Here is a 15,570-nt window from a genome sequence, read left to right as displayed (position 1 = left end):
TTACACCAGTATATATAATATAATGTACACAAAAAGTATGTACCAGCAATGTTCTAGAGATCAGCTATCACAATACATTTCAATTCAGTCTATTAACAATAACAACATACAAAATCAACGTGTCAATATGTTCCACTATCATATTTGTACAGATATATAGATACAGGTTATTCATTTACTCTGTTGCAATGAAACATTCCCACAAACACTTTGTATAGTGACAGTTTTAGTCATCTGAGTTTACACTGATATATGACCGTAACACATGTTCATAACATTTACTATTTAAATTACATTATCTGTTAACAGTTCAACAAAAAATATAATTAATTTCACTGTTCAGCAATCTGTGCCAAAACCTCTTGTGTCTTAGTAACCAGCTCTTAACATGATTTTCAGTAGATATTAGTGTTATTATATGGAATATTAATTAGCTCAGCTTACTAGACAGAACAGACTTTGACAAGATTTGGGCTTTGGACTAGTGGCTAAAGTCAGTCTATCTCATTAAAATCAGATCTTAGTTCTGATTTTAATGACATTGATGTCACAGTCTGGTACAGTGGGGTCAGTGCTATGCTTTGTTCACTGAATCTTTATCTACATATTGTTGTCTACAATGATAGTGAGTTACTGAAAGCACTGTTAAAAACATGTCCACTTTATTCTAACAACATATTGTGGTCTACAATGGCAGTGAGTTAATGCACTTATAGCACTGTTATAACCATGTTCACTGACTCCCTACTGAACCTATATACCATAAATCCTTGAATAAGTGCTGGAGGTTAATTTATGTAAGAAGTTCCTGACACCAGGCATTAACTTGGGGCAGGCGATTACTAGTATTCATAGATGTGTTTTCATTATTTTCATCTAGTTTCAAATGTGTCTTCTTGATGTCATGAAATATTTCAATCAAGATTTCACCAGGCAATTTTTAAGGCAGGTGCTTATTTATGGCAGGCATTTAATCGAGGATTTATGGTAGCTGTTGAAGCTGTTCTCCAACTGAAAGCACCGTGTTTGTTTCAACCTTGCCATGCCCAGTCTACAAACAGGCAGTGATAGAAATTATATATATAAAGCATGTCCTAGAAGGTTATTGCTATACAATTTGAATAAAGTGACCTCTAATTTTTAACCTTAACATTAGGGTTATGATGAGGGAGTCTTAACTTTGATACTTAATTTCAAACTCTATACAGGCAGATAAACCATTGTGTTATTAGTAAAATACTTTTATATTATCAGAAGGTTGCAGACAGACTGATTGTTCACACATCTAAGTACACATACATGGGTAGTAAGGCCATAACAGTAGAGAGTCATCTTCCAGTCTTTATTAATACACTTTGCTTCTACAGGGGTCCTCACATACAGGAATCAGTCAGGGAAGCAAACTATTACTAATATATCTTTTAGATCTGTGGACAAAATTGAAAAATATATTTAATAACAAACAGTGTTTTTCACCAAATATTTAAATATCATTTCTTTTAGGCATTAGTGAATTTTCAAAACTTTATTTTTGGCAAGTTATCAAGAATAAGGTCCTAGTGTTCTTAAATACTGCTTTTAGCCACATTAGAATATCTACTGTATTTCCTTGAATAAACGCTCGGATGTATATTTCTTCGAAACACACTTTATCCCTGGCGTTTAATTGCAAAGATAATAATGATGAGAATACCGGGCACAAAAATTACCAGGCGTTTAATCAAAAAAATATGGTAGCTATCTGATAGTTGTAAATTCCCAGAGTAGAGATAAATGGTTCAGTGCTGATTTGTCCAAGTGTGGCTATATTATAAGGCAAGTATGTTAAGATCTCTGCCTACAGATGTACAGAACCTTCAACTAGCACAACCTGTTAATCAGTTTTCTCTTTTTCCATTTCAGCACCAGGGCATATTGCTACATTGATGTTACATATACTCATGCATATAAATCTCACCAAAAATATCTTTAATACAATTACATAATCTAACACAGAGAGCAATGGTACTAGGTTTCTAATTCAAAGATTAGTACAAAATGTAGTTAAAAAAGTACACAAACCTTGGATTTGATTAAAAACATGTTTCAAAAAAGCATATCTATGTGTTAAAGCTATACACATGGTGGCTAGAAATGGATGTTCATCAGTGGGATCATATTCATATCCATAACCCATCACTACAGAGGCAATAGTAAAATGATGAAAACAACATTAGTTAATAGGTAACCCATAATATCAAGAACTGATCAAAATGAGAAAGTGCAGTCTATTGTGGCCTTGGAATAAACAAATGTCATAGGAATCACATCTATTGGTTACATTCTATTTAATGATGCTGTGTTTTCTAATGCTATGCATAGTATGTGCGTAGCAATACATCACCAAGTTCTTGAATCATGCATGTAGGACTCCGATCTATGGCAGGTCCTAGAACCATGTATGTAGGACTCCGATCTATGGCAGGTCCTTGAATTATGCACGTAGGACTCTGATCTATGACAGGTCCTTGAATCATGCATGTAGGACTCCGATCTATGACAGGTCCTAAAATCATGCATGTAGGACTCCGATCTATGGCAGGTCCTTGAACCATGTATGTTGGACTCCGATCTATGGCAGGTCCTTGAACCATGTATGTAGGACTCTGATCTATGGCAGGTCCTTGAACCATGCATGTGGGACTCCGATCTATGGCAGGTCCTTGAACCATGTATGTTGGACTCCGATCTATGGCAGGTCCTTGAACCATGTATGTAGGACTCTGATCTATGGCAGGTCCTTGAACCATGCATGTAGGACTCCGATCTATGGCAGGTCCTTGAACCATGTATGTAGGACTTCGATCTATGACAGGTCCTTGAATCATGCATGTGGGACTCCGATCTATGGCAGGTCCTTGAACCATGTATGTAGGACTCCGATCTATGGCAGGTTCTTAAATTGCCCCCGTTACTATCTTACCCCCCAGACACCCTGTACTATACATATAGGGTCAGTTGTATCTTAGGGTAGTCTCAGGACTAAGTTGTACATCATGCTTACAGGTCATAGTAAGATCTACTATTGAAAGATCTGAGAATCTGCCCTAGATCTCAGTCCTACCATAGATCTGACTCTCACATATATATGCTGTCACAAAGTGAGGTAAGAAAGTCCATACATGTCTAAGGAAAGAAAGCTACTGAGAAATGTTGTCACCAAGTATAGGAACGACACAACAGTCGTCAACAAAATGTATCTTTCTAAGTTGATCTAACATGGACTAAGAGACACACAGACGTTTTTCAAGTTACCCAAATTTTGGAAAAAGAAAAATAGAAAGGAAAGTCAACTATAGTGTTCTATTGAAAAAGAAATTAACCATAAACCAACACTGGCTATCCTTTTTTTGGATTAAATTTAGACTCTTGACTCAGTGCATAGTAACCAAGAAAAAAAGGAAAACAAGAAGTTCAATAGGATTAGAGACATTTCAAGAGATTCACTACCCTTCAAAGTAATTTACTGTGAGTCTTTCATGACAGGTGATTGAACTCAACTATATAACATGATGACAAGCCAATTCTGGCCATAAAGTTAGGTATCACACGTTTGTCAGTTCATTGTAGTACATGTATTTATTTTAGGTTATCTCTGTACCGGGAATGTGACACTCTGCCCTGTAGATAACACAAGGATGGGATGATCAGCCAACCACGTAATTAGGTGAACTCGTATTTGGACACAATCGCAAAATCAAATTTCAATAATAGATAGTGTGATCTATAAATAATTGATAACCAACAAATATTTTGGAATTCAGCAGTAAATGAGACATATGGTACATCTGCATAAGGTTTTTTATTATACCCGAGACCTAAAAGGTCGGGGGTATATAGTTTAACCAAGGTTCCGTCTGTCCGTCCGTCCGAAAACTTTGTCCGTGTGATTTCTCTTAAACTATTCAGTGGAATCATCTCAAACTTAGTACATATAATCTGTGTCATATGGAGGGGTGCAGTCAAAAGAAAAAAAATGTTTTTATTAATTTTCCATTTTTTAATGAATTTTTCAAACCCTAACCCTATCCATTATTTAATTTGAAACTACTGACACACTAGGTGGGTCGGGGGTATTAGTGAGCCATGCTCACTTTGGCCCTTGTTAACAGACATTTGAGACTGTCAGTATTTGTATTTGTCACAGTGTTGATTGTCATGTGTATAACTGATAACATGCCCTAGAAAGCAGGGAGGTCAGCAACATCAGATTACATATAAACTTGACCCACGTGCTCTCTCCTTCCACGTTGCATCATTTTTATCAGATAGTAGCATGTTTCCCTTGTTTATGGTCCACAACCATTGCATACGTTGTTCTTCACATTCGTGAGTCAAAAATAGTACATCTGAGAATGCTTGATATCTTGGTTGCACATCCAACATTTAACACCATGAAATGCCCAAATAATAAATGTTAATGCAGCAGCCTGTTCAACTGATGAACAATGCAGTATGTGATGGCATCTGCCTCTATCATAGTTTATAGCTGTAGTGTCCAAGTTCACTATCATAGTTTATAGCTGTAGTGTCCAAGTTCCCTATCATAGTTTATAGCTGTAGTGTCCAAGTTCACTATCATAGTTTATAGCTGTAGTGTCCAAGTTCACTATCATAGTTTATAGCTGTAGTGTCCAAGTTCACTGTCATAGTTTATAGCTGTAGTGTCCAAGTTCACTATCATAGTTTATAGCTGTAGTGTCCAAGTTCACTGTCATAGTTTATAGCTGTAGTGTCCAAGTTCACTATCATAGTTTATAGCTGTAGTGTCCAAGTTCCCTATCATAGTTTATAGCTGTAGTGTCCAAGTTCACTGTCATAGTTTATAGCTGTAGTGTCCAAGTTCACTATCATAGTTTATAGCTGTAGTGTCCAAGTTCACTATCATAGTTTATAGCTGTAGTGTCCAAGTTCACTATCATAGTTTATAGCTGTAGAGTCCAAGTTCACTGTCATAGTTTATAGCTGTAGTGTCCAAGTTCACTATCATAGTTTATAGCTGTAGTGTCCAAGTTCCCTATCATAGTTTATAGCTGTAGTGTCCAAGTTCACTGTCATAGTTTATAGCTGTAGTGTCCAAGTTCACTATCATAGTTTATAGCTGTAGTGTCCAAGTTCACTATCATAGTTTATAGCTGTAGTGTCCAAGTTCACTATCATAGTTTATAGCTGTAGAGTCCAAGTTCACTGTCATAGTTTATAGCTGTAGTGTCCAAGTTCACTATCATAGTTTATAGCTGTAGTGTCCAAGTTCACTATCATAGTTTATAGCTGTAGTGTCTAAGTTCCCTATCATTGTTTATAGCTGTAGTGTCCAAGTTCACTGTCATAGTTTATAGCTGTAGTGTCCAAGTTCACTGTCATAGTTTATAGCTGTAGTGTCCAAGTTCACTATCATAGTTTATAGCTGTAGTGTCCAAGTTCACTGTCATAGTTTATAGCTGTAGTGTCCAAGTTCACTATCATAGTTTATAGCTGTAGTGTCCAAGTTCCCTATCATAGTTTATAGCTGTAGTGTCCAAGTTCACTGTCATAGTTTATAGCTGTAGTGTCTAAGTTCACTATCATAGTTTATAGCTGTAGTGTCAAAGTTCACTGTCATAGTTTATAGCTGTAGTGTCCAAGTTCACTGTCATAGTTTATAGCTGTAGTGTCTAAGTTCACTATCATAATTTATAGCTGTAGTGTCCAAGTTCACTGTCATAGTTTATAGCTGTAGTGTCCAAGTTCACTGTCATAGTTTATAGCTGTAGTGTCTAAGTTCACTATCATAATTTATAGCTGTAGTGTCCAAGTTCACTGTCATAGTTTATAGCTGTAGTGTCTAAGTTCACTATCATAATTTATAGCTGTAGTGTCCAAGTTCACTGTCATAATTTATAGCTGTAGCGTCCAAGTTCACTATCATAGTTTATAGCTGTAGTGTCCCAGATCCCTATCATAGTTTATAGCTGTAGTGTCCAAGTTCACTATCATAGTTTATAGCTGTAGTGTCCAAGTTCACTATCATAGTGTAGTGTCCAAGTCTAATGATTTGTCTTTGGAGATAGATTAAAACATTATTGTTAATTTGTAGGACCAGTGCAGAACAAAATAAATGTACATTGAATACTCCAAATACAAACAGAACACTCTCTTGTCTAAATGCATGAGGTCAATTATGATATGAAACCCTCTCAGGTGATTGACAAAATGTTCAAAATAAGAAATAATAGAACAGTTTGTCAAAATATTAGACCAACAGCCACTTCAAGCAGCAAAACAGATTCCTTCCTAACAACTATCATTATTGTGAAAACGGCCATGGAAATGCAACATTAATATCAATATCTATGTTCCACACAGAGATAAATCTTGAAGACCAAGTGAAACATGTTTCACATGTGACATACATCCGTCACATTTCATTACAACACTACTGTTAGTATTCAGCATGTCATTGGTGTCTTTTGACAGAATGATACATGTATACAAAGAACAAAAGAAAATGTAACTACCTATATCAACTCCTTGTATGTACTGAACTATCAACACGGGCTATCTACACTATGCTACATTTATACACAATATAGCATGATAATATAATTCATAAAATAGAATTTGATCACACGTATCCCATATGATTTGTACACCCTCCAAGGATGGACACCATGAATCACATCCAATTAGTCCATCACTCAGTTCGGACAAGTGCTTTATGTGACACAACTACGGTATTTATGTTAGACAACAACTTGTCCATCCAAACCATCACTAGTTTGCGACTATCTGACGAGTGTCTGTGTCTAACCCTGCTTTCAGTAAAGTGTCATAAATGTTTGCACTCCCTATTAGACACTACAGAATGAGATCAAAGGTGAAATGACAAAGTTTTTGTATGAGGATTTTATATACATGAATCCAAATCGTGTCTCTTTCCCTTCCTTCCTACAAACATTTGGAATCAGCTTTAACACGCATAGTCACCACCTTCCTGTATTGGTATTAAACATAGTATTTTTCAAGTTAGATATGCAACATATTTCAAAATAAATTATAAACATATCCATTGTCGTAAAATAATATTTGTTCACACTCAGTTAAATTCACATCCTTTACTAAAGCAGAGCAGGTATACATATTTATATCCAATAGATCCCTCATTTGGTGATATTTCAATCCTAATACAATTCTAATACTTATTGTTGTGTAGTGTAGAAGTTTATCTCTTTTCTGAGTCAGTTTATCATCGCCGGGTCAACAGATTCAAGTCGTGGACAGGTCACTCTGGGGACTCTAGTTCGGATTCTCGGCCATCCCGATTGAGGCCACGTATGTGGACGTATTGAACAGTCTTGGTGTTATAGTTGACTGGGGGTCCCTCCCCCATCCATGACCGAGCAAACAATCCTTCCACTTCCTCTAGTGTCTTGCCCTTTGTTTCTGGTAATATCATTGCCAGTATTATTGCACCAAGAAAAGCCAGGCAGGCATACAACCAGAAAGTACCTGAAAGATGAAAATATACAAATTTTATACATGGGATAGTTTTGTTGTGTGAAGTAAATTTTGATGTGTGAAGTAAGTTTTGTTGTGTGAAGTAAATTTTGTTGTGTGAAGTAAGTTTTGTTGTGTGAAGTAAATTTTGTTGTGTGAAGTAAATTTTGTTGTGTGAAGTAAGTTTTGTTGTGTGAAGTAAATTTTGTTGTGTGAAGTAAGTTTTGTTGCGTGAGGTAAAATTTTGTAAAGTCAAAGTCCTTGGGACCATCACTGATATTCAGTAACAACAACAACAACAACAACAACAACAGTTTGTTGAGCGCATAGCTCCACATGCACTGTATACTCTAAGCACTACGTTATTAACTGTCAATGTATCAGTGTTAATTGATTATTTATTCTCAGCTGTATGTGGAGTATACAACCCAAGCTGCCTGTGAGGTGCTAGAAAGTTAACAATCCTGTTGCTATTTCATCCTACCGGGTACCCATTCAATGCTGGGTGAAAAGTGTCCTATTTAGAACAAAGTCCCTTGCCCATGAAGACGGCACATGTGTTGCATGTGCTTCAGTGTGGGGCAGGACGGAAACCCAAGAAACTCCCAGGAGCCACACCGCTGGACAGGGTAACCCAACCAATGACTCTCTGTGACCAACTTTAAGTAACTTCACCTCATTTGTGACCTGTGCACTGTACACAGGATGACAGGCCAACGTAAATCGGTATAATTTTTTGTCTAGAAAGATTAATCAAGTACAGCCTGGCCTCATGAGGTTTCACTGTGTATCAAGAACATCACTGTCATACATTGAACTAACACATTACTGGTGTAATACATTCAACAATAACACCATACAAGGGATCTTTTATAGTGATAAGCTTTTAAAAAAATCTTACTTCATATCTATTGATTAGGAAATCATATCTTGATTGTAAAAAATATAGTTTAAAACCCCCTTGAAAAGCAATCCAAAATATACGGTATTTTACGGATCTTCACTGATGCAGAGTCATTGAAGGGAGTTAACTCTGTTACACTTGTTTACATTTACAGACAAGGTATGTGGAAGGGCTGGCACGAGTCCAAATTTACTACCCGGGTACCTGACGCCCTATTACCTGATCCTATCCTGTTAATCCACTGTAGGTCTTGAGAGTTGGGAACAAATATTCTGATTGGGAATTGTTTTACCAGAGTCCTGGCAAAAACTATTCAGAAACACATATAAAACAATCTGATCATGCATACACTGAAGTTGACTAAAGCTTTTTCTTTACTGTAACATATAAAAGTCAGCAGGAATGCGTACATAGTCAGAAGGAAATGTGAACATTAGCAGATTGTACACCATGGAGTTTTATTCTTTTCGTCATTGACCACTATATTATGGACTAACCATGGTCCAGGTAGATCTGTGGGTCCAAGTCAGGACCCACTTATCCCGAGTATTCAGAGCTACCCCTCCCAGCCCTAATGGGGAGTATCTTTATCTGTTTCACATTCACACCAACGTTTTCACTTGAAGTCATCCAGCGAGTCAGTGAATTTGATTTTTACACAGCTTTTAGCAATATTTCAGCAATATTACAGCGTGGGACACCAGAAATGTCTTCACACAATGTACCCATGTCGGGAATCGAACCAAGGGTTTTCGGTGTGACGAGGGAACGCTTAAACCACTAGGCTACCCGACCACCCCACCCTACTTCAGTAAGAACACTATGTATTACCATATCTTGTGAGTGTCTCAGTGAGACTGATGAAGGACATGGACACAGCCAGGTTGAATGCCCAGTTGGTGAAGGTGGACACTGCCGTCCCAACGCTCCTAGCCCACAGTGGGTAGATCTCAGAGTTGATGGTCCATGGCATGGGACCCATACCTTCAACACAAACAAATCAGAAATATTTCCTTCTTAAGTAACAAGTAAATAATATTTAATATTCATAACAAAATCACAGCCTTTGCTTACTTCAGAATTCTCTTTCAGATTGATTTAGCTGAAATTTGAAATTATTGTTCATATTGTGACAGGATGCAGGAAATAGATTTACAGAAATAATTGGATAGCGGGTCCTTGACTATGACTGTTCACAAGCCAGTAGGCTTGCTCTTGTAGAACGGTAACAAATTAGTTTGGCCAAAAATAAATTACAGGGACTGGCTGTTTCATAAATGTGCTGTAGATAATTATTAAAGAAGTGTTCACTTCATGTCTTCACTTGTTTAACCGTTTAGTTTGTTTGTTGTTTACTTCTTCACTCAACAATATGCCAGCTGCATGTAAATAATCAAGTCTGGACCAGACAAATCAGTGATTGATGTCATGAGCAGTGGGCCAATGAGGTATGATGGCTTTGTTATCACTGAGCCTGACATACCGATACATTGATTTCTTACAACCAACACAGGTTGCTGGGTACCAATCACCGAGTCTGACAAACCGATCCATTACGTCCTACAACCAACACAGGTTGCTCGGGACCAATCACTGAGTCTGACAAACCGATCCATTACCACTTACGACCAACACATTTTGCTGGGAACCAATCACAGAGTCTGACAAACCGATCCATTACGTCCTACAACCAACACAGGTTGCTCGGGACCAATCACTGAGTCTGACAAACCGATCCATTACCACTTACGACCAACACATTTTGCTGGGAACCAATCACTGAGTCTGACAAACCGATCCATTACGTCCTACAACCAACACAGGTTGCTGGGAACCAATCACCAAGTCTGACAAACCGATCCATTACGTCCTACAACCAACACAGGTTGCTCGGGACCAATCTCCGAGTCTGACAAACCGATCCATTACGTCTTACGACCAACACAGGTTGCTGGGTACCAATCACTGAGTCTGACAAACCGATCTATTACGTCCTACAACCAACACAGGTTGCTGGGGACCAATCACCGAGTCTGACAAACCGATCCATTACGTCTTACGATCAACACAGGTTGCTGGGGACCAATCACCGAGTCTGACAAACCGATCCATTACGTCTTACGATCAACACAGGTTGCTGAGTACCAATCACTGAGTCTGACAAACCGATCTATTACGTCCTACAACCAACACAGGTTGCTGGGGACCAATCACCAAGTCTGACAAACCGATCCATTACGTCTTACGATCAACACAGGTTGCTGGGGACCAATCACCGAGTCTGACAAACCGATCCATTACGTCCTACAACCAACACAGGTTGCTGGGGACCAATCACCGAGTCTGACAAACCGATCCATTACGTCTTACGATCAACACAGGTTACTGGGGACCAATCACCGAATCTGACAAACCGATCCATTACGTCTTACGATCAACACAGGTTGCTGGGGACCAATCACCGAGTCTGACAAACTGATCCATTACGTCCTACAACCAACACAGGTTACTGGGGACCAATCACCGAGTCTGACAAACCGATCCATTACCACTTACGACCAACACAGGTTGCTGGGTACCAATCACTGAGTCTGACAAACCGATAAATTACGTCTTACGACCAACACAGGTTGCTGGGTACCAATCACTGAGTCTGACAAACCAATCCATTACGTCTTACGATCAACACAGGTTGCTGGGGACCAATCACCAAGTCTGACAAACTGTTCCATTACGTCTTACGATCAACACAGGTTGCTGGGTACCAATCACCAAGTCTGACAAACCGATCCATTACGTCTTACGATCAACACAGGTTGCTGGGTACCAATCACCAAGTCTGACAAACCGATCCATTACGTCTTACGATCAACACAGGTTGCTGGGGACCAATCACCAAGTCTGACAAACTGTTCCATTACGTCTTACGATCAACACAGGTTGCTGGGTACCAATCACTGAGTCTGACAAACCGATCCATTACGTCTTACGATCAACACAGGTTGCTGGGGACCAATCACCAAGTCTGACAAACCGATCCATTACGTCTTACGATCAACACAGGTTGCTGGGTACCAATCACCGAGTCTGACAAACCGATCCATTACGTCTTACAACCAACACAGGTGGCTGGGGACCAATCACCGAGTCTGACAAACCGATCCATTACGTCCTACAACCAACACAGGTGGCTGGGGACCAATCACCGAGTCTGACAAACCAATCCATTACGTCCTACAACCAACACAGGTGGCTGGGGACCAATCACCGAGTCTGACAAACCGATCCATTCTGTCTTACGATCAACACAGGTTTGCTGTGGACCAATCACCAAGTCTGACAAACTGATCCATTACGTCTTATGACCAACACAGGTTTGCTGTGGACCAATCACCAAGTCTGACAAACCAATCCATTACGTCCTACAACCAACACAGGTGGCTGGGGACCAATCACCGAGTCTGACAAACCGATCCATTCTGTCTTACGATCAACACAGGTTTGCTGTGGACCAATCACCAAGTCTGACAAACCAATCCATTCTGTCTTACGATCAACACAGGTTTGCTGTGGACCAATCACCGAGTCTGACAAACTGTTCCATTACGTCTTATGACCAACACAGTTTGCTGGGGACCAATCCAGCCCAAAATGCCCACAGGGTTCAGTTATAGCACAGTCCAGTGATTTCACTCACCTGGAGCAAAGAAGACCAGGTACAGCACAAGTCCCACCATCGGCATCCAGGAGTACTGGGTGGGGCAGTAGTCGTAGGCCCAGGTGATGGTCCCTGGGAGTTCGCTGGAGTTGCAGCGACCCTGTGTTGCCAACCAGGGATTGTCGTAGCTGGTTGGTAGACATGACGAGTTGGCAACAGCGTCACCAGCATCAACATAGCAGAAGCCACAGTTTAGGTCACGACGGCAGTCATTGCAGATTCTGGAAAAGAGTTGTAGCTAGTTGTATGCATTCAGTATGACTTCAATCTTGAAAATTAACCGCAGTGACACAAATTGTCTGTAAAAACAAATAATGGATGTTATTAAGATTTATCATCCAAAACTGGCTTCCACAGAAGATATTGCTTGGGTGAGATCAATGAAATTGCATCACAATTCTTTGCAGACCATCGTGACATCATATGTTACCATGACATCACAATGAAATGACATCACTAATCTATCTGCCACTGATGTTGGTTTGTACTTTTTCCACTTATGACACAAACAACTTACAAAAGTAGGAAGGATGATTTTGGATGATAAACAGAATCTTGTGTCTTTTGATATGAAATATATATACTCGTCGATAAAAAAGTTAAACTCCTCGGCAAGTCTTGGAGGTTTATAAAGGGCTTATTGACTCGTTTAACTGTAATCTGTTCATACTTCTTGATGATATATTGGATATAGCTTTAGATTGTTCAGTTGTTTGATCCCCTGGCCGCGTCCTACTGAAGGAAGTTAAAACATGGTAGTTGTTGTTACCCTACCTATAGCACTTGGCATCAAGGGGGAAACACAAGGACTGCTTAACTTGGAGTCAGTAGTATCTCATTTGGGTGGCACTATAAAATCGATATTAGAATCTTCAAAACAATGCTAAACCCCATGTCATCTCACCCCATCTTTATGAAATCCCCTCACATGGCACTCACCTGTATCTTGCACAGTGGGATTCTGCAGTGGAAGGCTCTACCAGATCTATAGGGGGCGTGTTGAGGGCAGACAGGTGGAACCCAACTGCTAGCCAAGCTAAACTCACTATGGCGCCTGTAAAGTCAGAAATACCACATGAAACATTCATCCAACAAAAATATTGTACAGAATGCAATCTGTTATGTACTTAAGTGACAAAATACTGTATTTATCTGAAAAAATTGTTAAGATTGATATCGCACTCGAGTGAAGTAACACTTTATGCTGGAACTACTTTCAATCTGCTTCAATGACACAATGCTTTTTAGTGTAAAATTGTGAAGATCCATAAGAAAATACATGCAAAAAATGTCTGTAAATACACACACACGGCTCCGAAACATAAGATGTATTACACTTTCAGATGTGAAGACTCAAGACTTAAGGTAATGTCAATAAAGGAGACATTAAAGTATTAGATACTAGATCTAACATTTCAATAAATGAATGGTTTCAGTTGAATATTGGTACCTCAATTATCTATCAGAAGCATAACAATTGGAAATAAACTGATGAGAAGAAATAAGGGAACACAGATACAAAGCAGAAACTATTAAGGGGTAGTAGGAGTGGGGTGTGAGTAGAAGGTTTGTGATGCACTAATGTACAGAAAATAATCACCCCCCCCCATATCCATGTACATTTTTTTTTCATGAACCTTCCTGAAAAGACAAAATGTAAAGCACTTTATATTTTACCATAAACTGTCCATTTCTTCATGACCCCCAGCCCCAACTCTGAATATGTGTATAATTTTTATGACCCTCCCCTAGAGACTGTCATATTTTTTGGTGACCCTCCCCTGATTCCCTCTGCCCCTTCCCCCACTCCATATAAAAAAAATAAAAAAATAAATGACCAGTCCCTAAGGCAACAAAAGCATTCAGCAAAAACTTGTTCTCTTGTTGTTGGAAAGAAAATGATTTTTTTCTTCTTATGTACGATTTCTCCAGTATGACTGCACCATATGCAGTTTGGAGGAAATTGGAAATCCTGTCCAAGAATATGGTGACATACCCATAAGACTTCCTAATGTCAGTGGGCGTCGCCCAATCTTCTCTACCAGATACAAGCCAAGAAGAGTAAACAGGAAGTTGACTGCAGCTGTTACCGCTGACAACCATATTGCAGCTTCATCACTCTTGACCCCAGACATGCGAATAATGGTGGCACTGTAATACCTGGAATTATAGGAAATGCATGAGACATAATTACTCCAGCTCCACAACGGGCTGACTTCCCTGAAGCAATAATTACGTAATCAGTTTTGGTCAATTTCACTCAAATAAACTTCCTTCATGCTGGGTATGACTGGCCTCCGTGCTTATTGAACACATTACCGGCCTGACTGACACCAATCTCCTTCAAAAGCAACTTCTCATGGTGTAGTGACTGAATGAAATTCTGAGACATATCACTGGACAGGGTATCGACCGATTCATTCAAACTATGCACTTTATATTGACGAGGAAAAATCATTCACAGACAAGGTCGATAACAGACTCAAGGCAATTTACTCTGAATGAATCTCACTGATTGAGCCATCTAACAAATTATCGCTATACTCTTTCTCCGTCTCCTACTTTTATGAGATTTACAATGAACATGGCTTGGTAAATGCCTTTATCTCAATTCTGTCTGCACGATTGTGAAAGTTGAGATAACAGTATGGTATGTTTTAATGCAGCGGTGATTAGGGAAACAGAGGCATTTCCTGGACAGACAAATCACCCCATGAGCTACAGATGCCATGACTGTGCATGTCCATGTCGGGTAGCATGACCAGTTGATAAATACAGGCATGGTTCAGACATGCCATGGGGATGTCTTACAAACTGAACAAGTATCGGTCTAGACATTGTTCTGTAGTAGAGATTCTCTCAAGATAATTCCTTTCATAATGAAAACAGATTCTTGTTCACAAATTATTCATGATACCATCACACTAAAAAAGGACAAAAGCTTTGTTTAGAGAAGTTTTGGATAGTGACAAATTCTGTTGATATAAATAATCAGTGTGAATGTCTTGAAAACGGATCTGTCATAACTGTCTTTGTCAAGAGTATATGGATAGTTGAAACTTTCTCCATGGCAACTCGAGATCTTGATCGAGTGCAATGACTGTCATAACTCCAGTCCTCCAACACTGATTTAGGAGGATTCAAATCATTTACAAATTTATTTGGCTAGCTTTCAGAGTTTATTGGGATCCAAGTAACTGATATGAAATGTGTCTGCGATATGCGTAATTCCAGAAGTGATGAGTGAGAACATCAATAGAACTTGGTCCCTGTGTACAGCGCTTCCAAAAGATCATGCAAGACTTACATGACTGTGTTGATACCAGCAACTTGCTGAAATATCTGCAGACTGCATCCCACTATCAGTGCCCTCCGAATGGCTGGAGTCTGGAGCATCTGGATGAATATTGGTTTATGTGCTGAAAAAAAAAAA

At 39.1% G+C, this 15,570-nt stretch overlaps 1 protein-coding gene across 1 annotated transcript in view; it reads right to left on the bottom strand.

The window, feature by feature from the left end:
• Positions 1-6,053: 6,053 nt before the first annotated feature.
• LOC124122039 (proton myo-inositol cotransporter-like) overlaps positions 6,054-15,570 on the bottom strand; it is a 107,558-nt gene continuing 98,041 nt past the window's right edge. The window contains exons 4-9 of the mRNA XM_048396974.1: positions 15,445-15,556; positions 14,134-14,297; positions 13,077-13,191; positions 12,117-12,358; positions 9,251-9,403; positions 6,054-7,527 (exon numbers count right to left, since the gene is read on the bottom strand). Of these exons, the coding sequence (XP_048252931.1) occupies positions 7,301-7,527; positions 9,251-9,403; positions 12,117-12,358; positions 13,077-13,191; positions 14,134-14,297; positions 15,445-15,556 (1,013 nt within the window). The 3' untranslated portion in view covers positions 6,054-7,300. The remainder of the gene's footprint in view (positions 7,528-9,250; positions 9,404-12,116; positions 12,359-13,076; positions 13,192-14,133; positions 14,298-15,444; positions 15,557-15,570) is intronic.

This window comes from Haliotis rufescens, unplaced genomic scaffold (assembly GCF_023055435.1).
Source record: "Haliotis rufescens isolate VD_foot unplaced genomic scaffold, xgHalRufe1.0.p SCAF_16, whole genome shotgun sequence".
NCBI lineage: Eukaryota > Metazoa > Mollusca > Gastropoda > Lepetellida > Haliotidae > Haliotis > Haliotis rufescens.
This window is presented reverse-complemented; position numbering and strand designations above follow the sequence as displayed.